Source organism: Dermacentor andersoni, chromosome 2 (genome assembly GCF_023375885.2).
Source record: "Dermacentor andersoni chromosome 2, qqDerAnde1_hic_scaffold, whole genome shotgun sequence".
Classification (NCBI taxonomy): Eukaryota; Metazoa; Arthropoda; class Arachnida; order Ixodida; family Ixodidae; genus Dermacentor; species Dermacentor andersoni.
This window is the reverse complement of record NC_092815.1, coordinates 76,474,123-76,501,887: the sequence shown is the minus strand read 5'-3', so window position 1 is coordinate 76,501,887 and position 27,765 is coordinate 76,474,123. Positions and strand designations below refer to the sequence as shown.

Here is a 27,765-nt window from a genome sequence, read left to right as displayed (position 1 = left end):
GCAACTGCGCTTCCCTTCTCTTGGCACCCATTCTGTAAATCTAATGGTCCACCGGTTATCTACCCTATGCATAACAGGGCTTGCCCAGCTAAATTTTTTCTCTTAATGTCAACTAGCATATCGGCTATGACCGTTAGGTCTCTGATCAACACCGCTCTTTTCTTGTCTCTTAACGTTACGCCTAACATTTCTCGTTCCATCGCTCTTTGCGCGGTAATTAACTTGAACTCGAGCTTCTTCGTTAACCTTCAAGTTTCTGTTCCATATTTTAGCCCCGGCAGAATACAAATATCGTACACTTTTCCTTTCCACGACAATGGTAAGCTCCCTATAATGTGTTGGGAATGCCTGCCGTATGCGCTCCAACCCATTTTTATCCTTCTGTAAATTTCCTTCTCATTATCATGGTCCCCTGTGAGTAATTGACCCAGATAAACGTACTCTGTACAGGCTCTAGAGGCCTGACTGGCCATCCCAAATTCTTCTTTCTCTTGTCAGGCTATTGAACATTACCTTTGTCTTCTGCATATTAATCTTCAACCCCACTCTTACACTTTCTCTTTTAAGGTCCTCAATCATCTGTTTCGATTCGTCTCCAGTGTTGCCGAGCAGGACAATGTCATCTGCAAACCGAAGGTTGCTGAGATATTTGCCGTTGATCCTCACTCCTAATCCTTCCCAGTCTAATAGCTTGAAGACTTCTTCTCACCACGCAGTGAAAATCATTGGAGAAATTGTTTCTCCTTGCCTGATCACTTTCTTGATAGGTAATTTTCCGCTTTTTTGTGTGGAGAAACAAGGTAGCTGTGGAACCTTCGTAGATATGTCCAAAGCATTCACGTATACCTCCTGCATTCCTTGATTACACAGTTATCTATGGCACCCACGCCAAAACCTATTTACATTGATACAAAAGCGAGACACACACAAGAATGCGGCATAAGAAGAAATGAAAAAAAAAAGAGAAAGAGCTCTTTAACAAGATTACACGAAGAGCCAAGAATAAATGGAGATTATTATATAGATTAACGAGAAAAGTGAAAAAATAAAGGCAAGGACGGAAGGCCAGGCCCACCCACAACGTAGAATATCGACGCGCATAGCGCCTCAAAACCGGCGCAAAATCTCGCACCAAACACAGGGTTATTCCTGCTCTCGCTTCGCTCCATCTTCACAATCTTGTTCATACTTCCTTCTCTCTCTGTCCCCCTTTCCCAGTGTCTTATCGGAATGAATGGCGTTATGAACAGATATTATGGCAGCCACGCCGGCTATAGTTCCTTCGGTATACTTATTAGGAATTGATCGAAAGTAAAAAAAAAGAAAGAAAACATTACCGCGGAATAGGCAGAAATAGACGGGTAGGGAGCTGTGGGTGCGCTAAGAAACGCATAATAAAGTTCACTGTTTTTTGTTTAACCCTATAGCTCGTCTCATGAGGACCAAAAGAAGCGAAAAGAAAGAAAGAAAAAAAACGGCAAGAGAAAGAAAAGAACGAGAAACGAAGGAGCTAGGAAAGCAGGCGGGGATGAGGGGGAGGAATGCTCAAGCTAATAGTTGAGTTCAAAGTCGCCTGCGCTCCATTGGCCGTGCGCAGCGCGTAATGACTAGAGGGGCCCTTAGAGAGGTCTTGCCGGCCCGTTGCTGGGAGCTCGCGAACCCGTGCGATACCGGCACTCCAGCATTCTTTCCGTTTCGGTTAGCGAGAGGCAACTACCCATTTCCGTATTACCGATAAGGATTATCAGCTATTCTTACCTTTTCTTATTTTTTCTCTCACTCCGAGTTCTCTTTCGCCTTGCGCTGGCAGCATGGCAAGAACAAGAAAACGTCAATAACGAAAACGGATGTTTCGACACGCGGGTGCACTTTCTACCCGTTTGCTCCGTCAGTACATGGGCGCAGCTAGAAATACCTATATACAATGAGTAGCGCAGAGTAGCCGAAAGTGGTTAAGCGATCCCCCTCTCAAACATGACGTTGGATTTTCGCTTTGTCTACCCACTTCCGCAGTTTCTCACACAGTGCTCATCGCTGCAAAGTTATTCAGTTTAATACTTTTTATTGGCAAGGGGAAAAGGCTGACCTTGGAGTCGACGTCCGGAAGCGGAAGGTTTCGGCGAACGCACCCGTTCGCCTCTGGGGGAACCGACTGTGGGAGAACGTGGAGGCGAACGAACTGCGAGTCATCCTATCGTATGCCTTGATACGCTGGAATACATTTAGCTCCCTCTTTGTACGTCAGCTTCTAAGCTTCTGACTGTAACCACGTAGATGGTAGATCCGACGTAGCGCCGGCCTTTGTCAGCGCACGCGTTCAGCGCTGCGTGCTAACGCCGTTAAGGTGGTCGAAGGGAGTCCCACGGGTGATTTCTAGCGAGTGTAACAGCACTTATAGCAGAAGATTTGGTGGTATGATGAACTCAAAAAATGGACAGGCACAGGATAGAATCAACCGACGTAAGATATTGCTGCTGCTGCTGCTGCTGATGATGATGACGATGACGACGACACCGACGACGGCGACAGCACTTCGAGGAAGTTTCGCGGGCATTGAGGGACGGACAAGCACAATGCCTATCTTTTCTCCCCTTCGTGCTTATTCGAATAAGTACTGCGATTCTTGCCAGCGTTGCACCGGCGTCATTAAAGTAGTATCCTTCAAAATTATTTTGCTGATGCTTGCACACTATGTGCACGTTGCTGACCGAGTCAATGTCGCGCATTACTCGGTGTCGGCCCTTGCTTTCGCGGAATGCTCATCGAAGCCACGTTATATATGCATGTGGTAGATCTTTAGCCTCGTGAAGGCGCCGTCGCCTACAGATACCTACCCGTCCGACGATTCGCAACTGCGTCGCCGTGCTCCTAGAAAGTTGCCCTTATACGGTTATCTCACTGATTAGTTCGATTCATTGACGAAACTGCGAGAGCGAGCAAAAGCTTGTGATTAACATCGCTCAATGAGAAATATCTGATGGAAATATCATCCCACTGTTGGGAACGCATATTTGTGAGATTCGTAAACCCTCGCACGTGCCATGTGGGCGTCTGTGTCAGCGTGCTTGGATACATTTGTGGCTCCTTATGGGGCTTTTCGCTCCCACTTTTGTCCCTCCGCGCACTTCTCTCAGCGCGGGGTAACGGAACGGATGCTCCTGCAGCTTACGCCCCTACACATGCCTTCCTTCAGCTGCCGCACTTCACACCAGGTCTCTTTACAGCTGGTCTTTACACGTGCGAGCTATGCTCCCGCGGGTCACTCACACTGTTCGTCCTCGACGACGGCGTAGTTTCCTTTCTCGACGAAGGTGATCATGCCCATGTGCAGGACGCCCATGACGACGCGCAGGAACTGGGTCTGCTCGTCCTCGCTCATGCCCATCACCGTCATGGCTTTCTGCAAGAAGAGGAGAAAGGAAACGCTTCAGGTTGAGGAATTGCTTTCACCCGCCGTGGTTGCTCAGTGGCTATGGTGTTAGGCTGCTGAGCACGAGGTCGCGGGATCGAATCCCGGCCACGGCGGCCGCATTTCGATGGGGGCGAAATGCGAAAACATTCGTGTACTTAGATTTAGATGCACGTTAAAGAACCCCAGGTGCTCAAAATTTCCGGAGTCCCCCACTACGGCGTGCCTCATAATCAGAAAGTGGTTTTGGCACGTAAAGCCCCATAATTCGGTTCGAGGAATTGCTTCGCTAGGTTACACAAGTTTACCACGATGCTGATGCGGTCGCCGCCAAGCGGGCTTGCGTGCAAGACTAAAGATTAATCGGCTTGCCGTGCTCTGTGACTACGAGTGAATGGCACGCTCGCGCTGGTCTAGAGCATAAGAAATAAGATAGTTAACGAAACTAGTGTGCTTCTCGAAGGACTCGGTGCCTTGAAAACCGTGGTGCACGTCGCCCGACCCGGTACATCGCAAAGAGTTAGATTATTCATCTGCAGGACAAAACCCGAATCGCGCTGCATGTCGCGACACGTGTAGAAGAATATACGGGAACGCGGATGACTATGCCAGCGGGACATCTTGATGGGCAATACGCTGCTGGGATGCAACGAAGCCCGTTAGCAACGTAGCTGTCAATCCACAAGCCGGATCTTTATGTACTACCCTGGTCGAGTGCTGTGCCTGGTGCGATTCTTTCCGACAATTCTCGATCTTCAGACTGTCATACTATGCGTCCCGAATAACTAGTGTCAAAATTTTAGAAATATATAAGGGTCACGTAGCTATACAGAGCCAAGGTAACGTTGTTTGCCATCGCTTGGAGCAGGACCGATTTTCTTTTACTTCGTCTAATTACATAATTAGTTATGAATTAATAAAATTCTCAACTATTGCATTCAGAGGAAAAAGGGTCTATGAGGAAATTGTGGACCACCCGGAAAAATTCCCGATTAAGCTTTCTGCTGCTCAATACGTGCTAAATAAAAGTTTTTTACAAGCCTGAAAGAAAGCCCACGAAATACAAAAAAAAAAAAAATATATCCCCACCCAAGCAACTCTGTACAGATGGTTAACCAGCGAAGCTAAAACGTGCGGCCCCGGTGTTTATCACTGGGTTAATCCCGACGGTTCATTAAACGACGCCTTGGCAGGCTGCACGGATCCTCGGTACGCAGTTGCTGCTTGCGCTCGGCTGCACGAGCCTGTTCTTGTGCCGGGCTGCAGCATCGGCACGGCGTAGACGAGCTCGTTCCCGGTTCTGCTCGCGGCGTTCCTAATCGAAAGTTGCCTGCTCCTCAGGAGTACGTATGATGCATGGCTTGCCCATGTCGGAGCTGAAGAGAAACTGCTGCGCGCGCGCTCAGCTGCGACGGAGAGCGACCACTTCACTACTGGTGCAGGCAATCGCGCGCCTCTTTTTTTCTCTCTCTCTCTCTTTTGCACATGCGCATTGGATTGCGCCGGATGAGTTTTCGGCGAACAGGCGACAGACGGACGGACGGAAGGACGAATCGGCTAGCAATATACAGCTTCGCTGTAAAAAAAAAAGGTAAAGAAAAAGGGGTTCCGAGCGACTACGAGACAAATTGCGGCGACGAACGCGTCTTCATATCTATTTTCGTCGTAAGCTATAGATGCGCGTGCTCGCTTAATGTTTATAAATAGTTTGCTACTATGCGACACGCTTAACGCCTCAAGCGTCTCAAAGCGCTGGCTTGAATGAGTATTTGTACAAGGTTCATTGCATACCCCCAAATGAAATGGCTCATACCCCGGTAAAGCAGAGGCTACAAGCACTCGGCAAAGTGCAGCGACCAGTGCATACATTCATCGGGATCACGCATACAACATACAGAGTCATCATCATCATCAGCCTAGTTACGCCCACTGCAGGGCAAAGGCCTCTCCCATACTTCTCCAACTGCCCCGGTCATGTACTAATTGTGGCCATCTTGTCCCTGCAAACGTCTTAATGTCATCTGCCCACCTAACTTTCTGCCGCCCCCTGCTACGCTTCCCTTCTCTTGGAATCCAGTCCGTAGCTCTTAGTGACCATCGGTTATCTTCCCTCCTCATTACATGTCCGGCCCATGCCCATTTCTTTTTCTTGATTTCAACTAAGATGTCGTTTACCCGCGTTTGTTGCCTCACCCAATCTGCTCTTTTCTTATCCCTTAACGTTACACCCATCATTCTTCTTTCCATAGCTCGTTGCGTCGTTCTCAATTTCAGCAGAACCCTTTTCGTAAGCCTCCAGGTTTCTGCCCCATATGTGAGTACTGGTAACACACAGCTGTTGTACACTTTCCTTTTGAGGGATAGTGGCAACCTACTGTTCATGATTTGAGAATGCCTGCCAAACGCACCCCAACCCATTCTTATTCTTCTGGTTATTTCAGTCTCATGATCCGGATCCGTGGTCACTACCTGCCCTAAGTAGATGTATTCCCTTACCACTTCCAGTGTTTCGCTACCTATCGTAAACTGCTGTTCTCTTCCGAGACTGTTAAACAGTACTTTAGTTTTCTGCAGATTAATTTTCAGACCCACCCTTCTGCTTTGTCTCTCCAGGTCAGTGAGCATGCATTGCAATTGGTCTCCTGAGTTACTAAGCAAGGCAATATCATCAGCGAATCGCAAGTTGCTAAGGTATTCTCCATCAACTTTTATCCCCAATTCTTCCCACTCCAGGCCTCTGAATACCTCCTGTAAACATGCTGTGAATAGCATTGGAGATATCGTATCTCCCTGTCTGACGCCTTTCTTTATAGGGATTTTGTTGCTTTCTTTGTGGAGGACTACGGTGGCTGTGGAGCCGCTATAGATATCTTCCAGTATTTTTACATATGGCTCATCTACACCCTGATTCCGTAATGCCTCCATGACTGCTGAGGTTTCGACTGAATCAAACGCTTTCTCGTAATCAATGAAAGCTATATATAAGGGTTGGTTATATTCTGCACATTTCTCTATCACTTGATTGATAGTGTGAATATGGTCTATTGTTGAGTAGCCTTTACGGAATCCTGCCTGGTCCTTTGGTTGACAGAAGTCTAAGGTGTTCCTGATTCTATTTGCGATTACCTTAGTAAATACTTTGTAGGCAACGGACAGTAAGCTTATCGGTCTATAATTTTTCAAGTCTTTGGCGTCCCCTTTCTTATGGATTAGGATTATGTTAGCGTTCTTCCAAGATTCCGGTACGCTCGAGGTTATGAGGCATTGCGTATACAGGGTGGCGAGTTTCTCTAGAACAATCTGGCCACCATCCTTCAACAAATCTGCTGTTACCTGATCCTCCCCAGCTGCCTTCCCCCTTTGCATAGCTCCTAAGGCTTTCTTTACTTCTTCTGGCGTTACCTGTGGGATTTCGAATTCCTCTAGGCTATTCTCTCTTCCACTATCGTCGTGGGTGCCACTGGTACTGTATAAATCTCTATAGAACTCCTCAGCCACTTGAACTATCTCGTCCATATTAGTAACGATATTGCCGGCTTTGTCTCTTAACGCACACATCTGATTCTTGCCTATTCCTAGTTTCTTCTTCACTGTTTTTAGGCTTCTTCCTTTCCTGAGAGCCTGTTCAATTCTATCCATATTATAGTTCCTGATGTCCGCTGTCTTACGCTTGTTGATTAACTTAGAAAGTTCTGCCAGTTCTATTCTAGCTGTAGGATTAGAGGCTTTCATACATTGGCGTTTCTTGATCAGATCTTTCGTCTCCTGCGATAGCTTACTGGTTTCCTGTCTAACGGCGTTACCACCGACTTCTATTGCGCACTCCTTGATGATGCCCATGAGATTGTCGTTCATTGCTTCAACACTAAGGTCCTCTTCCTGAGTTAAAGCCGAATACCTATTCTGTAATTTGATCCGGAATTCCGGAACATACAGAGTAGCAAACATTTAAGCTCAGAATAAGCATCCTAACCACATAATTAATGATAAGGCGCTCCTGTGCCTACGTGAAATGCGAAGCACGTTGCGTTGCCCGCATACGTTTCCCGGTAAAAATTACGGTTGTGCAAGCTACGGTGGCAATGGTAGCTTGCGCAACACCAGCTATCAACGGATATCCAGCCTACCAACTGATTTCAATGTTGTTGCAGCACCGCTATGGGCGGCGGCGTGCTGTCAAAGGTACAATTACTCCCATCACTCCCATTACTCTAAATCCATAAAGCATTGCATAACCCCCTCAGCAGTTGTAGCGGCGCTTTTCAACAGCCTCGATGGACATCCACGAATCATTTTTTTAGGCTCGCGTCCGTGGTCTAATGGGTAAAGCATCGTGTAAAACACACACACACACACACACACACACACACACACGCACACACACACACACACACACACACACACACACACACATATATATATATATATATATATATATATATATTGCCGCCTTAAAAGGAGGCCTTATTGACTTCAGCAGCGTCAACAGCCTATAGTGTAGAAGTCCAGAGTTTACTGTGGACACCTTGACAAAGGTGCCAGTAGAAATACCTGAGAGCCTGTTTTTATACAAAGCTTCTTTTTCTCCCAGATGCTCACGACTGTAACCAGTTCTATAAAATTTAGACAAAAATAAAAATAAACAGACCTATGAGCCCTTGGAGAGTTCACTGCATGCATATGACGCATGAGCAGCATAACGAGTTACGGTGAACTTCGCTGCCAATTTCGCCCGAGTAATAGCGAAATTTGAGTAGATAAAGTGGAGGTGGAGAATGCTCCCCGGATTCAATCATGCAGTGTATAAGAGCAAGCTCACAAAGTCACCGCATAGGGTGACCTTTTCTAGCTGCCACGAAATTCACAACGGCGCCAAGATATGCAAACGAAGTACAAACAAAGCCCTCGGAAACCTAAGCCGCGAATACAGAGGGTGGGCGCGCATTAGTTCCGAGCCAGCGCCCAATTCGGCGACCCATAACGGAAAGGGTGCGCCTCGAGACTTTCTCGATTCAATGCCTTGAAACTAGAGTCAAAAGAAGGCGAACCTATCAGAGGTTCCGCGACGCATCGCCACAAAAGAGAAAGGCCTCTCGGATCTGTCTGTAGAGTGAATAGAAAACAAGCTCTAAAAGAAGGCCGACAAGGCGTGGCCGCCTCCGGGATAACGCTCACATTTTGGCGCCTCCTAACACGACAACCTTAGAATTATTTGACTTCCTCGTTAGTTAGGAAAAAAGAAAGATGAGAAGACAATTAAGAGGACGCAGAATATGGAGCTTACTAAATGAAGTGAGGCTCTTTGGAACTCATTGACGGGATACTCGTCGGAGGCAAGAGAATGCTGGAGCCAGAGGGGCATTGAGAGGGACTATAAAGTAAAGAAGGGCGCTGCTTGTTCGCGAGCCAAAAAGTCATTGGCTCGTCACAATGCGTGCGTGCGTGTGCGATTAGGCTAAATATATATAGAAAGAACAGGTAAAAAAAGGTTAACGGTTATTTTTTCAATGCTACTCGGATATATGGGGGGGGGGGGGGGCACGTAACTCAAACATATTACGTTCTTCAACGAAGTAAAATTGTCGCTGCACTCGCTCACTTCTTTTTGCGTCGTAAACAAGACTAGCTCCCATGGACCTGGAACCCCGAAATCGTCAGACTCATGGTCATGTTCTGCGACTCTAAATCAGCTTTTCAGTGTCTGATACCACGGATTTGTCATAGACCTGACGAACTAGTTGCTACCACGACACTATACTCACTCAATCAATAGTCACGACATAGTCTATTTATGGATGCTAGGCCATGTCGGCATCACTAGTAACCGCCATGCAGATACGGCCACTCGACCTGCCCATCACATTGTGCACTGTTGAGAACAAACGCAGCTACAAGGCTTTACTTGCTGAGGCACTAACATAAACACTCGCACAGCGAAGCTCGATTGAATTTACCAGCACTAGTCTATAGCTTGGATCTGCGTGTGCAGCCCAGGTTTCCGCCTGGGATACGACGAACTGAAGCAAAAGTTCACTGCAGCCTATGACTCGGCGTGAAATTCACGAATGCCTACTGGATCTGTGTGGTAACCACCGACAGCTCTACGACCGGCCAGTGTGTATCGATGCATTGTGTATAGAAACGGGCTCTCGACCGCGCTAGATAGAATGGACAGTCGGCCGCTGCCGGAGGAGGGCTTACTGGGGCACCTGCACAGACCGCCCTCGGGACATGTTTATGAGCACGGGTTCTTAAATCATGTTTTATCTCGTCTCTTTCTACAATTATGTTTAATTCCTTTCAATTCCCAGCTTACTTCATCACCGGGTAGTCAGCCGGTTTTTTCATTGGCTGACCTCTCTGCCCTCGCCTCCTTTTTTGATGCGAAAGCGTCAAATGGCTCATTGAGCGAATAAGCCGGCGTCCGGCGTCCGTAGCAGAGAAACGGCGCCTAAATTCCCATTGGCCGCGACGCCACGTCACAAGTACGCCTTGACGGAGCAGAGCGGGTGAAAGGGAACAGCTACTGCCCGAGTAGCACGCCGGAGGTGTTGCTTGAGGGGTGAGGGCGTCGCCGATGAGCCAAATCACCCTCGCTCTCACTCTCGGAAGCCTGTGTTATTCGCGCGTTCCTTGCCCGCGCAAGTTCTCGCCTATAGGTAAGGCCAAATCAAAACGCGCCAAGCATCTCAACGCGCTCGTTTGCCCACCCGCGAGTTCATAGAACAGCTCAGCGGCGTTCATTTGGAAATAAATACTTCCGCATTCACAACTCATAAGTGCTCAGGTGTCCTCGGATTTTTTCTCCCTTACTTCAATGGACGAGCATGAGTTATTGCTTCTAGCTTAAGGACAACAGGTGAATCTCAATCTGTTTCTTTCCTTCCTAGCATTTTATAGTGGTATTGGTTTCTGTTGGCTTTGGAGATCTTAACGACCCGCCGCGGTAACACCCAGTGGCTATTGCATTCCGCTTGTGAGCTCGAGGTCGTGGATTCGATCCCGGCCGCGGCGTCTGAGTTTCGATGGGGGCGCAATGCGTGAACGCTCATGTACCTAGGTGCACGTTGAAGGACCTCAGGTGGTCAACATTATTCCGTACTCCCCCAACTAGGGCGTGCCCCACAATCAGATCGTGGTTTTAGCACGTAAAATCACAGAATTTCTTATTTTCTAGATTTTAGCGGTGCAGCCTGTGGTGCAGCCTGTGCAGCCTAATAAGGTCACTGACCAGAGTCTCTTGGAAGTCGTGGGCATCGTTGATTCCCTCCAACTTGTAGACTCCACTTTGGTTCAGGTAGCTGTAGTAATCAGGGCTGGCCACGCCCAGCTCCTCTGCGAAGGGAAAAAGAAAACAACCCTTTTTCGTTGGTACATGCACCAAATATGGCATATTTAGTGCACTTTTGCAATATATTTAAGCATTTTTTTCTTCTCCAATGGCTTCCAACTCCGTAGTCACACATTGATATCTGTCGTAAGCTAAGACGCAGAAAGCGCTCCGGTCATATATGCAGGACCGACCACACCACATAAAAAGAAGCGGAAGGGCGTCGTATGAGGGAAGTGCATGGCGCTTGAAGACAGTCAATCATCTACCATTTATGGTCTTAACAAGGACACCCTTGTTTCCAACTCGTATAGTCTCGTCGTCCTCTGTACACATGCCTAAGAGGGAGCTACCCTGTCATATCTTTTGCCAATGCATATGTAATTTTCGCATCATGTTTCAGGTGCTTTCTTGTTCGACCTCTCCACAGATATGTGGAGAGGTGCTTTCTTGTTAGATCTCTCCACATGCCTATGTCAGTACCAGAGCAAAGCGTAACGTCTACACAGCGTAAAGAGTTTATAGAAATTTAATGAGAATCTCAGGGCTGAAAAGAAAACCAAACCGTGCATTACACGCCTGACATGCGCTAACTCCTGCAGATAATCAATGCTGCAATGATATATAAATGCGGTATAAACGTAAGAAAGGATGAGCTATGGAATATTTTGATCATTATTGAGTGAAAAGAGGTAGCCGTCACCGTTATAAGATGAATACATCCTTTTATTTTGTTTTCATTTCAAAACACTTACGGGGTGACCATATTTAAGTTTTCTGGAATCAAAAAAGATCGCCTTTCGCAGATAACTTAATTCAAGTCATAGAGCTGGAATATTCAGAGAGGCGGACATTACTGGCACGAGAAACTGAAGTACATATTAAAACAATTAACAAAAGTCACTAATGAAAATTTTAATCAAGTAGTTTACGGCACATATTATATTTATGTATCGTAGCCGGTGAGTTTGCAAAACGTATGCACTTGAAAGGAATCTCCAGGATGACACCAGTTTTGAGATATGCCCCATCAAACTCGGCGTAAGAATGCGCTGTTGTTTCGCTTACTTAAAAAAAGAAAAAAAAAAAACATGTCACACTCCTGCAACACGTGACGACGAATGCCTGCTGCCCACTTGGTAATGCATTAAGTTATACGATCGGAGGGGCCAGACTTCTTGCAAGACATAACGAGCCGCAGTGTGAAGTAAACTTGTGGCAAGCCGTTGTCTGCGAGCTCCGGCCTCCTCTCCACGTTGCCGTCTAGCATCGTCGCCTTGCTGCTTTCGCAGTTCGGCTTCTTGGGCTCGCTTTCGGCGCTTAGCTGCGGCTTCGCACGCTCGTATATCGGGCTCAGATTCGCGCCAACGTCGTTTCTCTCGGTCTTTATGTCGCATCCTCTCAGTAGGGGAAAGCAGCACTCGCGGTCGAACGCCTTGCTCCCGCCGCTTCGCACGTCGCCCCTCGTTTCTCGTTTGGCGAGCATCCTCGACCGTAGCGTACTTCCGAGGGGGGGTACGCAATGCTTTACTGATGGTTCGGGTGCTTATTTTGGGTTTGTTCTTTATTGTAACGTATGCTGTTCTGCGTGTTCTATCGGTCATTTCAATGAATTCATGCACTGTTCGCTTCACTGTGCTGAGCGCTTGTAGCCTCTGCCTTAAGGGGGTATGAGCCTTGCATCTTCGCTCGCTCACGGGGGTATGAACCATTGCTGATGATGAAATATATTGTACCACTCGACTAGACTCCGCGTATTTCGGGTATCAGTCATTCATTGCAACGTGCAAACTTAAGGCTTTCTCCTTAATAATATCATAATAATACATAAGCGAACTCTTACACCCACGGTATAAAAAACACGTCTTAAAAATTTTTACAGATAAGTCACGTGAATGGCTAATGAAAATAGCGCAACGAAGACGAAGGCAAGCGACACGATAAAGCGCTTGTGTTGCGTCGCTCGGCTTCGTCTACGTATTCGCAGCGCTGTTTTCATTAGCCACACGCCAGTATCGCAGCTTGCTCAGTTTTCTGTTCTTTTCAGTCACGCGCATGCGGCGAGGTTCTGTTACGGTGGGTGCGCATGCGCAAAGGGGCACCAGAACTCCCGGTCGCGTATACTCACTCTTCATCTCCGGAGAAGCGCCGTAGCAGACTTGGTAGAAAATGTGGAAATTTCGCTCGTTCGGGTTCTGGCTCACGACTCTGGACTGTAGAGGGAAAAAGAGCGACAAAGAGCAAAAAAATAAGGAACAAATTTACGTATTTAGGACCGTCAATTACTGCGCTATCACATGGAGAAAAACAAAAGTGTGTACTGATGGGCAGAAGAGAACGTTGCAGAATTGGTAGTGATATCCACTATTAAATACAGGGCTCTGCGTTATTATTCCATCCACCTGCAATGCATAACGCAGCATGTGTGCCATACGTTGTCTGTGTGCCTCGAAATTCTGATTTAGGCACGGAAAAATGAACGAATAGCCCACAGCAGTGTTTGTGACACGCTGGGCTGAATTTTCAGTTGTGGGTAGTTCAGCAAATGAGTTACTAATGAATTAATTATTATACCAATTCAATTATAGCTCAGTTATAATTTGATGGTTTATTTTAACGAATATATCATTTCCGTGGCCAGAAATAAAGGCAAACAAATTCTTCTAATGCTTGTTGATGTGGAACTGTGTTTGGACATTACAAGGATATGTTTGCCGTTGTTTCGTCTTTGCTCATAATTCGCAATAAGATTGAATTTTTAGGTTGTCATCGCTCGTAGAAACAGTTGAAACATTTGCTTGCCTGGCCCGCTCAAAAATAACTAAATAAGAAGAAGACTTCTTGCCAATTCAACGAATATGTTGAAATCTATGCGAAGCGAAGCTTAATTACAGCGGTTAATTAAATGTTTTATAACTAACGACAATGCGCACACTTTTGTAATGATGGTACATATTGTGTCACAGAGGGACATACCCATTTTCGTGCATTGTCCAAGAACGGGAAGCACATAACGAATGGCTAAAGCGAAGAAAGTAGAGTCAATCAAAGATTTCGTGAAATATAATTTAACCATTCTATTAACCGATCAGTATGCATTAGAGATATCTGCGAAACCGACATTACATCCTTTTTCAATATGTTCCCGTTTTAAGCAGGAATCGTACGTAGTGGGACATTCTCATTCTGGATGATTGCCACGAACCCAGTGGCACACATTGAGTGGCCAAATCAAGTCAAATAAAGTAAATCAAAGAATCCATTAAATGTCACTCACGATTCCATTAACAGATCGGTGTGATTAGAAATGCCAATGAGCAGCCATTACACGTGCATGTTTTATTTGGAAGTTATTATTACTTTTTTTTTGTTATGCAGAACAGAACTAGAAACACGTGGTCAGCGTACAAGGCTTATGCGAGCCACTTCGTGGGAGACCTAGAGTGTGCGCTGGATTTCTTATGACATTGTATACACTATATCCACAAATATAATCTGCAAGAGAACAGCCACTGTCAGGAGAATCTGGGAGATTTCGCAACGAAGGTTGCGCTTTAAGAAACTACCATCGTATCCACAGCTTGCCGTCTCAGAAACGTGAGTCGATTTTGATGCCTGCCGGTGACTAAGTGTATGGACGGACCACGCGCGCAAGGATGTTGTTTTGCAGTTAGAAATGCAGATTAAACACAAAGACAAACAAACAAACAAATAAACAAACAAACAAACAAACAAACAAACAAACAAACGAAAATATGCAGTAGTGTAGCGAAATTTTAGTGAAAATCATAACGCTTATCAATGCATCTGATACACGACTGCTGTATAGCGGATTTTCTCGCAAACAGTGGCCTAATAAATTTCCCGAGAACAGTAATTAGCGGAAATTTTAGTTTCTTCTGGGTTCCCATAACGCCTTAACGCTTGTGTTCTTGTCTCACAACCTCTTTTCTTCCCCCAATTTTCTTCATGGTCAACGGACCTGCACTGTTTGTGATTTGATATCGTGTTACGAATTCTTAGTGCGTTTGGTTTTTCTTCTTCTTTGCTTTTGTTGTTTTTCCTAGCTATATTATTGAGATAGCAGGCCATTTCTACGGCCAAGCCTTTCGTACTTGACATTTATTAAAGCAAAAAGAAGAAAATGACCCCACAACGTTGCACGAATGTATACGCCGTCAATCCGAGTTCCTTCGGTGGTCACAATGTACGAGGGGAAGGGTAAACGAGGGGCCCGATTTTGGTTGGTCGCAACCATGTGAAGCCCACAGATAATGAATGCAAGGCAAACATATGGGAAATGATTTATCGTTTTCAATTGAATTTTCCAAAAGATAACTTAAAGGTAAATGAAAGCGAACGAAATGACAACTTGGCCGCCGGCGGAAGTTCCGGCGAGCTGTCTTGTACGTTTTCATTTGCCTTTAGCTTGTCATTTCTGCACTTCAATTAAAACGCCAAATAATTTCTCCTACGCTTTTCTTGACCTCATCATCTGCTGGCTTCATATGGCTCAGTTGTCAATGTAACGTGTTGCACCGTAATGTTATAAATACTGCGGCCGCAAGAACGCTCAATTGGTCGCGGTTCTCCTTAACGTGCACGCGCTTCGCACATTGAGCACTCCTTTGCTCGGTGCAGTACGACCAAAGAGCCGCGCACCTTTTCCAGGAGGAAGTTGGAGATACGTCCTCCCTCCGGAACCCCACCTCGGCCGAACTGGATCTCCACGTATTTGCCCTGGGCGGGGAAAAACACAAACACACACATATACACATCTCAAGCGCAAAGCTTCGTTCTATCGTTGATAACACAACTAAAGCATAAACAAAAATACGACAAAGAGGCACGACAAAACAGAGGAGCAGACTAGCCATCGTGAAAATGGTTTAAAGCAATCTAGCTTTTGTTTGCGTGTGTGTTTGTACGAACCGGCCCATATTTGATATGCAGCGTTAGTCTTGTTTGCGCGTTTGTTCGGTTGAGCCGGCCCGTATTTGCTGTGAACTGTTCGTATAAGAGAGATGAAGTAGCTGGCGTCACCCAAGATACCAACATCTCTTACATAAACACTTAATTAAAGAAAAAGGCCCCTCGTAGACAATTTCTATACCACATAGCCATAAACATGTGGATTTTTTTCTTGCAAATTAGCCATATACTGTCGCTATTGATCCGATTTAATTTAATTAATATGTGATATATATACATCAAAAGCATGTGACTGTAGAAAGTCGATCGACAGTAGTCGACAAACAGTGTAAGAACATAAAGTACGTGTACTGTTTAGCTTCACAGAAAAACGTTTATATGTTTTATATGTCTTTGGTTGGCAATAACTTTATTGAATGGATAAATAATTTTGGGGGGAGCAAGGGAACTCCCCCCTGAAAAAAGAATCCACGCCCATGTTTTTAGGAAAATAGGGTTGAAAGTGAATGAGAGAGAGAAAGAGAGAGAGAAAGAAAGATAAGGCCAATCATTTCGGTTCAACGATACACTATCGTATCGATTTGTCCGACGGCACCTGCTGACTTCCAGCGCATATCAAGCCATATATATATGTGTGTATATATATATATATATACATATATATATATATATATATATATATATATATATATATATATATATATATATATATATATATATATATATATATATATATATATATATATATATATATATATATATGTTGGCAAAATAAACAAGCGGCCACACGGCCACAGTCGTAGCATAACAGCCCCCACTACGCTATGGAGTTCACACATGCAAAAATAAATAAATAAATTCGATCGACGCTTTTACAGGCGCCTCTGCGGCGGTATTCACGTATTAAGCGCACGCGACCATGCGAGCACAAAGCAAGCACGAGCGCCAACTTCAACCGCAAACAGAACGTATACGCCGGCATAAAAGATGAACGCATTTCCCTCGAAAAAAAAAAAAAAGAAAATCAATCCGACGAATGGACCTCGTAGGCGTTTCTGTGCATATTCCCGTGTATGCCATCTTCGGACACAGGAAGCAACACAACCGACATTTGAATAGTACACGACAAACTTAAAAAAAAAATAAAAAGCAACTTCATGCAACGTGCGGCGTTAACGCATTCTCTCTATTTGGGTGCGTGCTGCCTACGAACGCGGTTCTTGCGGAATCGAAGAGACTATCGAGCGCCTCCCGTGCCGTGGTCGCCCTCTCGCCGACCGCGATAAACCTGCTGGGCTCCCGACCGGCTTTAAAATCAAAGGTCCTCCAAGCAAGGTTATCCTCGGACCATTGACAGTAACCCTAAATTCGACAGGCCTCTGCGACGGCGTACAGACAAGGTGGGCATCTTCACGCGCGCGCGCAACTGCGCTCTTACTCTCAGCCTTGTTGCTCTCTTTTCGCCCCTGTATCCTCTCAGTGCAGGAATGCCGACCGAACGCGCGCGCGTCTTCTTAACTTCTCCGCCTTTTCTCTATAATCTCTCTTTCTTTTCTATCTGGATGTAAGAGTCACGGTTGCGCTGACTCTCTTGCAGCACGAGTCGTCGTTTACGTCTCGTCGATTGCATACAAGTTTTATGAGACACTGCAGCTGAAAATTCTCGCTAATGCCTTTGAAAGCATGGGCTAAAGGGACCACTAAAGAGAAACCATGAATAAGTTTAGACTACCGTAAAGTGTACTTTCAAAACTATGTTTTCATTCATTTTACCGCAGTAAGTTTATTGCTAGGAGAGCAAAGGAAGGTCAAATGTTCGCGTTTTTTTTTACTTGCACACGGAAGCCCTTTAACACTGGTACGTCAGTGTTACGTCATGAATTTCGATGTACTTGTTCGTATGCGGTCCATTGTGACTCAGTGAAGAGTCCTTGAAACTCGCCAACTCTAATATATGGCGCCTTGAGAATACAGTGCAGCGCATCTTAACCGATGTAAAAAATTAACTAGGCCCGAACAAACTTCCTCAAATTTCATGACGGCGAGTTGCTGGGGGAAAATTAGGTTGGCTATTTCGCCTAACAGGAGTGGCTTATTTTGCTGTTGGAGAAGCGTATACTTTGCGAATACAGCTCCAATTACTTTTCTCTTTAGTGCCCATTTAAGACTCAAACGCGGCGCAGTACTGCAGAATGCACCGAAATTTGTCTTCGGCGCATTCCACCGTCTTTTTTGGCGAATATTGCTTTCGCAACTCTAATCGTTAATTGCGGCATTAGCGGGCAGATGTGCGACGAAGCTTGACATCAGCCTGAAAGATGGGATCGATAGAAGAGAGGCCGCGCTAGACAAAAGTTCGTTCCTCGGTGCCACCACCACCACCACCTCCCCCATCTCCCCCACTTCCGGTCATTTATGCCTGTCCAAAAATTCATTGGATCGGACGATCGACAACGTCGGCTTTCAGCTTTAACGGCTGCGATTACGACTGTGCTGCATAGCCAACGAAAAGAGACACAGCTACCATCCAGTTGCAACAGTTTTAATTAGGCAGAGTTCTGCTATAGCGCCTGGCGTTGACGACTCACAATAGAAGAAGTTAAAGTGCACCAATCGCAACATGGACAAAAACTGCAACTCCTGTTTTTTTTTTTTTTTTTTGGTGATGTGATCCTGCAGTTGCCTTGTCGTTGGCGTTCAGGGGGCTAATTTAGCAAGCGCCCGACCGGTGGGGCGATGGTCATTTGCAACGACGACGATCAAATTTGCGCACAACCCTGATAACATATTAATTAAAGGGCAATAAGCTAGCCAGATGCGAAACCGAGCAATTTTTAACTGCGTCTGAATCGCGATGTCTAAACATAAAAGCTAGCCGTAATATATATATATATATTTAAAGTGTCGCTGGTATGCGTAAGGTAATGGATGATCTTGGCGTATAATCTACGGACACATCGAACGAAATCAGCACGAGGGTTACGGTCATCTAGTCTTCGCGATATGCGCTGCCTTGAAATTAAGTGAAAAGAATAGCGGTAGCGCACATGTGAAGAGTAATTGGCGAACGTCGCCTCGAAGGCCTGTACGAAGACGCAAATGATTTATTTAAAAACAAATCTGCAAACTCACGAAGGGCGACTTTTCATAGACGCGTCTTCGACGCTAGGGTATCCACGCACTTACCAGTTAAGGTGGCAAATAACGGTGAACCTTGGCGAAACTGTCCTGTTGTCTTTCGAAAATTGTAAAACAAGGATTACAAACAATATTTGATTATTTCCTCGACGTGGAGGTCGTCCGTGCTGTCGTAGTCACTCTGTATGCAAATTAAGTATTTTCATTTAAAATCTGGGAAGCCTTTTTCATTTACATATTCATTTCTTCCGCACTGTATGTGCAAACACAATCGCGCTAGGAGGTGAACGAAAGACGGCCATAAATGGCCTTCAAACCGCTTTCGAGCGGCACGCTCATTAGCATTTAAAGTTTCTCGAACATGCACTGCATACCCGTCGCGTATACCGTACAACATAGACTTCTTCGCAGCGGCTATTGGGGAAGCTTGTAGTGAGAGAGAAGGGTCGCGAACGCAATAAACGCTGGAGAACCCAACACAAATTACGGTGACGTTTGCGAAAACAGGCTCTCTTTTCTTTTTTAGAATTCAAGCGCATTACACCGCAGAGGTCGGAGGAGAAGGTTAATGAAACGCGCGAAATACTTTGCAGCCGCGTTTCTACGCACAAAGCAGTGCATCTTGAGGGGGGGGGGGGGGGAAACGAAAATATCAGCAGCTTTTTTTTGCCGAGGCCGCCATTTCAGCATGACATTTCTAGTATCAAGCAGAACACAAGCGCACCGTTTACTATTTCTCGCATAAACGATGCGCTGTAATTAACAATTAGCATATAGCACGTCGCGGTATAGCCTAAGGCGTTGTGAGCTCGCGTTCGCGAATTCTATGTCGGCCGCGGTGGCCGCAATTCGCTGGAGGCGAAATGCAAACAACACGCGTGCACTCAGTTGCACGTTACAGAAACACAGGTGGTCAAACCGATTCCGGAGTCCCCTCCACTGCGGCGTGCCTCCTATGCACATCGTGAATTCGGTCCGTAAAGCCCCAAAATTTATTAACGCCGTAGCGTTAAGGGCTCCGCGTCGCAGAAAATCCGGTGCCAGCCTCGGCGGAGTTGTCTGTGAGCGAGAATTTCCGTATATGTTTAGGTATACGTTTATGCCACGCCTTGATATATGACGTGGTGTATATGCGGGTTATATTGCCATAGCATGCTGTCATTAAAGTTGCTCATAACTTGCCTTACGTTCTTGACAAAGTTATATTCCTCGGAATTTTGAGAATGACAGCCCGCAAACGAATGTCATCAAACAAAGCGCCGACAGCGCATGCCTTTTATGTTAAATCTTCTCAGATTTAACCATTAAAAGTGCGAAAGAATAACACAAACCTGAAAATGATGTAATTTTGTTGGCGCGCGGCTGGTGCACTACCTCCGGAATCGGCGCGCGCAGGAGGCCGACTTTCCACCTGAAAGCTCGCTTTCGTGCATAGCGTTCGCCACCACTGTTTCCCGGGGTAAAAAATTACGGTTACACAAGCTGCAGTTTCCGGGAGGCACGAGAAGCAGCTAGGGATATTCGGATGCTGTCGGCGTTCCACTCAAAGGCGAAGATTAGGCGTCCTCCAAGTTTTGTTAATTTTAAGTTTATCATAACCAACACTGGCAACACTGGCAACACTGACAGAGACGCTCATGTTAGCTCGTGACGTCATACCTCGCAGCTTATCGAAGAGTAACCACCGCGTGGCAGAGGACGACAAAATGTTGCTCTACGAAGCGCTGTCTTTCTCATCAGGTACACCGTAGTGGGGGACACCGGATTAATTTGGACAAAGTGGGGTTCTTTAACGCGCGCACAATGCACGGTACACGGGCGTTTTTGCATTTCGCTCCCATCGAAATGCGTCCGCCGAGGCCGGGGTTTGAGCCCCCGCCTTCGGGCTTGGCAGCGCAGTGGCAAGGCCACTATGCCGCCACGGGGGAGGGGGAGTGGGGATGTACACATATAGGTTTGGCTGACGTACTATCAGCGCCAAATGAAACGTGAACAGCGGAGCGCGTGCCCCAAGCATAAGTGACGGTTGTTAAGAATGGCCGTACGGGCCAGCTTTCAGCCCGCTGCACATGTTCCAAGCCCACCAGACAGGGAGCTCTTCCGAGTACTGCGGTCGGCAGGCAGCCACGTGGCGCGCGATCAACTCCGGAAATTGGTACTTGGCCAAGCCACCCGGGACAAAGCAGTTCTACGAAGCCCTCTGACGTCGGCACTGAAAGCTGGGCGGTACCGAGAACTGCGGATGACCGGCAGCCACGTGGCACGCGATCAACTCAGGAAATTGGTACTTGGCCGCACCACCCGAGACGGAGCACAGTTCTACGAAGCCCTCGGTCGTCGACTCCGGAGCCTTTGTGTGTATGGGTTCGCACCTGTGTGTTTGCGTGTGTGTGGGCGTAAACGATAGTGCGGGGCGGCGGCAAGTTTACAATGCTTGGACGAACCTTCCCGACCATTCGTGCTCCGTCCACGACCGAACGATGACGTCGAACTATGACGTCAAGCGGAGAGCTTATAAGCAGCGTTTGCCGGCTGCTAGGGTGTGCTCGTGTCGTGATCGTTGTCGGGAGCTGAGTGCTCTGTCATACTAGAAATGTACTAGTGAGCTGTGTGCTCGTAAACTGTTTGCTGTATGTTAGTTTTGCGGGCTCCATATGGGAGTCGCGCTAGTCTGCCAATGTATGTCCTGTTTTAAATGTAAATCCTGCAATTAAAGCCTGCTCGAGTAGTCCTGTCGTCCCAAGTTCATCTCTACAGCTACGTCTGCCAAATCCTACACGGTACAGTGCGCGCCGTCCAGTCATCACCATTGACAGGCGCGCACATCATTTGGCGCTGATAGTACATTTGTAATACGCTGTGTATAGCAGCATCGTCACGAACACGATGAACGTCCCTGCGAATACACCGCTGTAACCATGGGATGCGCATTGTTCTTTTCAGTGCCGTAAGCTTGTGAACCCGATGCACACGGTCGATTAAGTTCAGCTCAACCTAAGTGTATTGACTTTTCTCTTGCGACGGAATCAAGCCATCTTTCTAGTCTCACATAAATTACACATTCATAGCAAGCGGAACGAAATTAAACAAGTATAGGATCATTGAGCAAACGTGGGGGTTAGGCGAATGACGTAAAAGCGGGAAGCGCAGATGAAAAACTCGCGTTGGCGTGACGCCGCCACAAAAGAAGCGCGTATGTTGATCGCGTCGCACACGCAGGCCTTTCAGATGGTTGTCGTGCGCGTTGTGGTTCCCGGAAGGGAAAGGCGATCAATGCAGGCCGCGTCCTTGCCATAAAGCGTTGCATAGTGAGCGATGGATGAAAGCAGGGAAGCCGCTGGTCTTGGCCGACTGATGTCAACATGTGACGTCACGACCTTGCGAACGATCTCATTCTTCGAGACGAAGAGGGGGACACTGCGTGTACTTATAACGTTCGGCTGCTGGACACGGCGTGCACGCCAAAGAAGTCAACATACAAGGACGTCGGCGCTGGCACGGGTCCCTCGAGCGAGTATCTTAGCTATATAACCTTTATATTTCATTTTATAGGCGTCACCGGCTACAAAACACTGAGCTGTTAGCATCGGTACAGGAGGTCTATAAACTGCCACTGAAGATGGACCGATTCAAATAAATACGCAAAAATTTACGCAGATGCAACGCACATGTTGGAATAGCGGGTTACTATATGGGGGCCAAAGGAAAATATAAGTCGAACTAGACCTATAATGTATAGGCCTATTCGTCCAGAAATCTATCTTCGTTTTATGTGCGCCAAGATGTCACTTTGTAGCGTAGAAGGTTGGTTTCCAAGGTGGCACTGCTCGAACGGACGAGTTGACGTAATTTCCACGTGACCTCCCCCTATGCCACTCTGTGTGAGTCAGCCAGCTGCTGACGCCACAAGAGACGTACCATAGTCCAGTACAGGTGGCACCACACATTGTAATTTTTCTCGCTTACAATAGCTCTGCTCTCCATGCGAATAATGAATTCGTTATTACATAAGCTTAATCTATCAATCTATAGCTCTATTTAATATTTTCCTTTATTGCCCTTATAACTGCTATACAACTGAATATTACGCGTAGAGCTGTCTATATTTTAAACGAATGCAACGCAATGTTTATGTTTATACGCCGCTCAGGACGCAATTTCAAGGTTACGTATAATGTTTATGTTTGCATACCACACCTCTCGCAAGCTATGCCGAAATGCAAACATTTCACGCGCATGCACAATATGAGACGTCGACGCAGAAATAAAAAGACGACGAAGGCTATGTATTGTGTAACTCATGCCCTATGTAAATCATGCCCTATTCAATTAAGAGGTATGTGCGCTTTAGAGAAACCAGTCAGGCGACATTATACTTACGTGTTTTATGAAATCATTTGTTGTTTGGAGATGCAAAACAAAGCTTAGCTTACCGGCACTTACTTTGATGGTCAAAATTCCATGCTACATAAGCCGGAACATACTATGGCAAATACACAGTTTTCAAGAATGGGGTGGCCCTAATAAGCCGTTCCTGCGCTGTTCCATTGAAAGGCCTTTGTGCACTAGAGATATCGATGAGCTTGGCCACATTGTATGTACAGGTTTTATGTCGGGATATATTGTTCCACTACGCAGGACGGAGGTGCGCTCATACTTTGTCCGTCAACCGGACCCAATATTATATATATATATATATATATATATATATATATATATATATATATATATATATATATATATATATATATATATACTGAACGACCGATGGTCGCGACACCGTGGCGGGCTAGGCGAAGAAACCTTCGCGTTAACAGCTTTATCTCGAAAACTGGACGACGTTGTTTTGTGAGTACTCACAGCATATACCACAATTCCTTTAATGTACCCCCTTCCTCCACCCTCCTTTCCCATTCCTGACGTTATTTTTTCTCAGGATGGCCGCGACCGGAGAAAGAAATGCTTGCGTAGGTACATGCAGATAGCTACATTGTATTCTGTTGTCGATGTTCATGTTCATGCCATGGCGGAGTGCTTTATGTTTAAAATGGGAAATGACAAAGTGCACGGAGAGGCAGCAACTCGAAGAACTAGAAAACTAGCAAAGCGTTTGTCGGTGCGGCATTACGGAAATTCGCAGCGCAGAAAAACAATGAGAGAGGGTAAGTGCGACTCTGTACTGCATTCAACCTGTCCTGTTTCTATGCGACAAATTCGCACGGACTTCCTCCGACCGGGTTGAAAATGCGCACAGCTTCTTGTTTACGCCATACGCCTTCCACAAATTGCAAGGATCGTTGTACATGCCGAGAATACTCCTTATGCATGGCAACTGATCGGACGACAAATTACGTTGTTTCCAACTGTGTTGAAAACCTCTTTCATTTTTTTTCCTTTTGAAAATGCCGACATGCGGTAAAAGCACAGACGATCGCTTGGGATTCTCCTTGTTCCACTACGAACCCCCCGGCCTGTTTACTTAGCTTAAGGGCATTAGGGAAATCTTCAGGCTAGCACTTTGCAATGACCTATATATACCTGCGCAGACAAGGTCAAGTGGAAACTGCGGATATAAATATCGTAACTCCTCATCGAACGACGTCGTCTCTCTTTCATAGCGGTCAAGGAGAGTGCGCAAAGCCGGATCACTGGCGAATGCTTCCGCACAGCGAGTCTCGACCACAGTATCGACAACAACCCAAACATATATATAACCTTACGGACTTATGGCGACGTGCCGTGGGGCACGTAGTAAGCGCAAGCTCCCAGAATGGAACATGTAACCGCACCGAGATATACAACAGGTTGAAAAAAAAGGAAAGGCAAAAACAATAAGTGCGGCGAGAACGAACAGTAAAATACGAAGTTATACAGGCGGTTGCCACAAAGGAACTCGGGGGGGGGGGGGCTCCGTTGAGTCAAATGACAGCCACGCACGAAAGCTCGAAAAGGCGGGCCACTGAAATGTGCGCTAGAGAAGCATGCTTGCGCAACCTAACCGGACAGGTACCAATCCACAGGAATAAGGCCCGAACAGCGGCAGATCCAAGGTGAGCACCGCTTGGGACCCACGCAAGCACGCACAACAGACCACCCTGCGGACCACCGTCTGCCTCTCAACAGAAACGGTTTCGGAAGAAACACGGGTAAACGAAGCTCGTCGCCGGCCAGAGGTCACGTCCTCTTTTCCCAAACTCCCCCGGCCCGTGTTTTCCGTCCCTTCCTTCTACCTCCGGCTGCTATTAAGGTGACTTGTTTCCACCTCCACTTCGCCGTCCATTCCCCACTGTATTCATTCCTCTATACGTTTCCTCAACCTCCCTGTTTCGTGGCAAATGTAAAAGGCCAGCCATCAGACCACCGTTGCTTCTAAATGCACATGCTCGCGCTCTCTCTTTAGACGAGACAGCCTCTGAAAACTGACCAGACGAGAATGAAGGTTCTCGAGATAGGAGAAAATAGACGGAGGCCGTAGATGGGAGGTGTTCTTCGTTGAACGGTTGTATAGAAGAAGCTAGAGAGATGAAAAAAGAAAGAAACAAGCATGAAGGAAAGATGAAATAGCAGAAAGTATAAAGGTACGTGCTAAGAAGGCGAGCTAGCTAAAGAGAGAGAAAAAAGAGAGAAAGAGCAGACGTGAAACGAAAGAGCTGCGGGGGTCGAGGGTAAATGACGGGTACGGAACTCGGGGAGGGACGACGAGCGAGCCGGGTAGCCGGCCACACGTGAAGCGAATGCTATGCATGAATGGACCTCATCGGATCGCCCTTTGATGCGAGTTTCCGCAACTGGCCAAGCAAAACAGACAAAGACGAGAAAAGGAGAACCGAAAGGTTTGGATGGGAACGTAAGAGGAATAAAAGCGAGGCATACGTTGCGCATATTCTCCCCAACGGTACCTTCCACTTCTCCCACCTCTCCCGGTTTTCCGGCATGACTGGCGGAACCATGGCAGGGTTTATATTATACTAGAAAGCTCAGGGCGGCATATATATGGGAAGAAGACCGCCTTGGGAGCTAACCTTTCGCCCTGGTATACCGAATGGAGAACGTGAAAGAACCTAGTCGAGCGAAACGGAGGCGTGAGCGCGAGTGACGGACCAGGTATAGAGGGAACGGGGGAGGTAAAGCGCCGAACCGGACTGGGATCCCGTGGAAGGCCGAGACCGTGAAGGCGTCGGCGGCGAGAACCGAGTATATAAGTTATTGTTGTAATGTGACGGGGACTTTTCCTCATCCGAGAGGATGGAGAAAACTGTGAAATGCGTGAACAACTGCGGTGTCGAAAGGTTCCTTTTGAGCATGAAGTGATGGTGACGAGGTTAAAGGGAGAAAATAGCGCTGAACGAAATAGAGTTATGGTTGCACGAATGACTCATTGGTATCATGATGTGTGAAACGCGACGATATACTTTGTTTAGTTTGGTGCATGCTACAGTGTATTTTGCGCACATTGTGTTCATGGCGTGCTTTGTGCGTACCGTTCCATATCTCATCTTTGCGATCTGAAGTAACATGCTAGGCATGTTGCCAAGCTCTTCGGGATTCATTAAACAGCCCTCCCCCTCCCCCCTCCTTCTCGCTATACAGCCACGCCTTATATGAGCAATACAAAGCTATAGAAAATCAACGACGACAACGATGACGACGACAACAGCGACAAAGAAGACGACAAAGTAGAAAGGAAGAAAACAAGTTTCGGCACGAAGAAAAGCGGCACATTAAGCACAAAAGTGAACGGTAAGCTTTTTCACTGGCCAGTCAAGCCGAAAGAGAGGCCTCCGTCTCCACGTGGCGATGATTAGAAGAGTGGTGCTGCGGTTTGATCAATACCCCGGAACCGTGATATGAGAGACTAAAAAAAACGTGCCGGCTTTGCTGGCAGTGAAATATCTCTTGAGCACGAAGGCGCAGAAAAATAAAATAAAAATAAGAACGTGGAGATTGTGAGACGCAGAAGCAGGCACGCGAGAAACGGGCGAAAAGTCGCAACTCACGTGTACAACCCAGAGACCGCGTAAACGAAGGAAATAGGGGAGTATAAATCTTTACCAAATACGTGCCATGCGTTATGAGCTGAGTACGGAGGCATATAGGGAAGAAGCGGAGGGTGGTGGAACCTGGCGAAGCGTCGTTACCACGGAGGTGCCGCCTCCTCGCGCTCAACGTATGCGGCTATACAGGGATATCCTTCCTATAAAAAGAGGGCGCCACCAAGGCGAGATGTATCGCGAAAACTTTTTCCCCGCTTAATATCGCGGATCGCTATTAGATTTGCTCGCGCGCGAGTTTTCTTCCCAGTCCCTTGTTTCTCCCAAGTCTCCGCGCAAGAGGCGCCTCTGCGGGTGCAAGATTTATTTTTCGCCGCGCCGCTTCCACGTGCCTTCCCGCGCGCGCACCTTCGACACGCTCCCTCACTCTGTAGCGAGAAGCCCATACGTCGGCGGCCGGCGAGCGTGCGTAGGCTCGCTGCACGCTGTTCCGGGCGAGGCCACCCGTCGAAGGAGCTCGGCTTCCCTCGTATTTATTGCGGAACCAGAACTAGCCAGTTAAAACGGGGAGTCGTCCCCGCATCCCTTCTCTTGCCGAGATAAGCCCCTCTGGCGCGCCACGCCAGCCTCCTTCCACACAAGCACTATCTCAGTTTTATTTCATTCTGTGCTTACTTTCTTTTCTTTCTTTCTCTTCGTCGCGGACGTCCTTTTCTCTTACGATAACGGTATTTTCGAAAAGTACTTACTCATTTCTCGTGTGTTTTTTTTTCTACTTCTTCTACCGTTACGGCTTTTCCTGCAGACCTAAAGGCCGCCTATAAACAAGACAGAGAAAGGTATGTGATAGAGAAAAAGAGAAACAAGAAAAGAGAACAAGAAAAACGCGAAATGAAAGTAGAGGAGAGAAGAGAGAGAGAGAGAGATGCAATGAAGAAGTCTCCGCGCGATCGAACCTGCACTTT

The 27,765-nt window shown here is 46.8% G+C and overlaps 1 protein-coding gene across 1 annotated transcript in view; it reads right to left on the bottom strand.

The window, feature by feature from the left end:
- The window catches only part of LOC126541800 (unconventional myosin-Ie-like), a 364,609-nt gene that overhangs the window by 75,700 nt on the left and 261,144 nt on the right, over nucleotides 1-27,765 (bottom strand). Inside the window, exons 7-10 of the mRNA XM_050188736.3 lie at nucleotides 15,402-15,479; nucleotides 12,868-12,952; nucleotides 10,641-10,744; nucleotides 3,268-3,400 (exon numbers count right to left, since the gene is read on the bottom strand). Of these exons, the coding sequence (XP_050044693.1) occupies nucleotides 3,268-3,400; nucleotides 10,641-10,744; nucleotides 12,868-12,952; nucleotides 15,402-15,479 (400 nt within the window). The remainder of the gene's footprint in view (nucleotides 1-3,267; nucleotides 3,401-10,640; nucleotides 10,745-12,867; nucleotides 12,953-15,401; nucleotides 15,480-27,765) is intronic.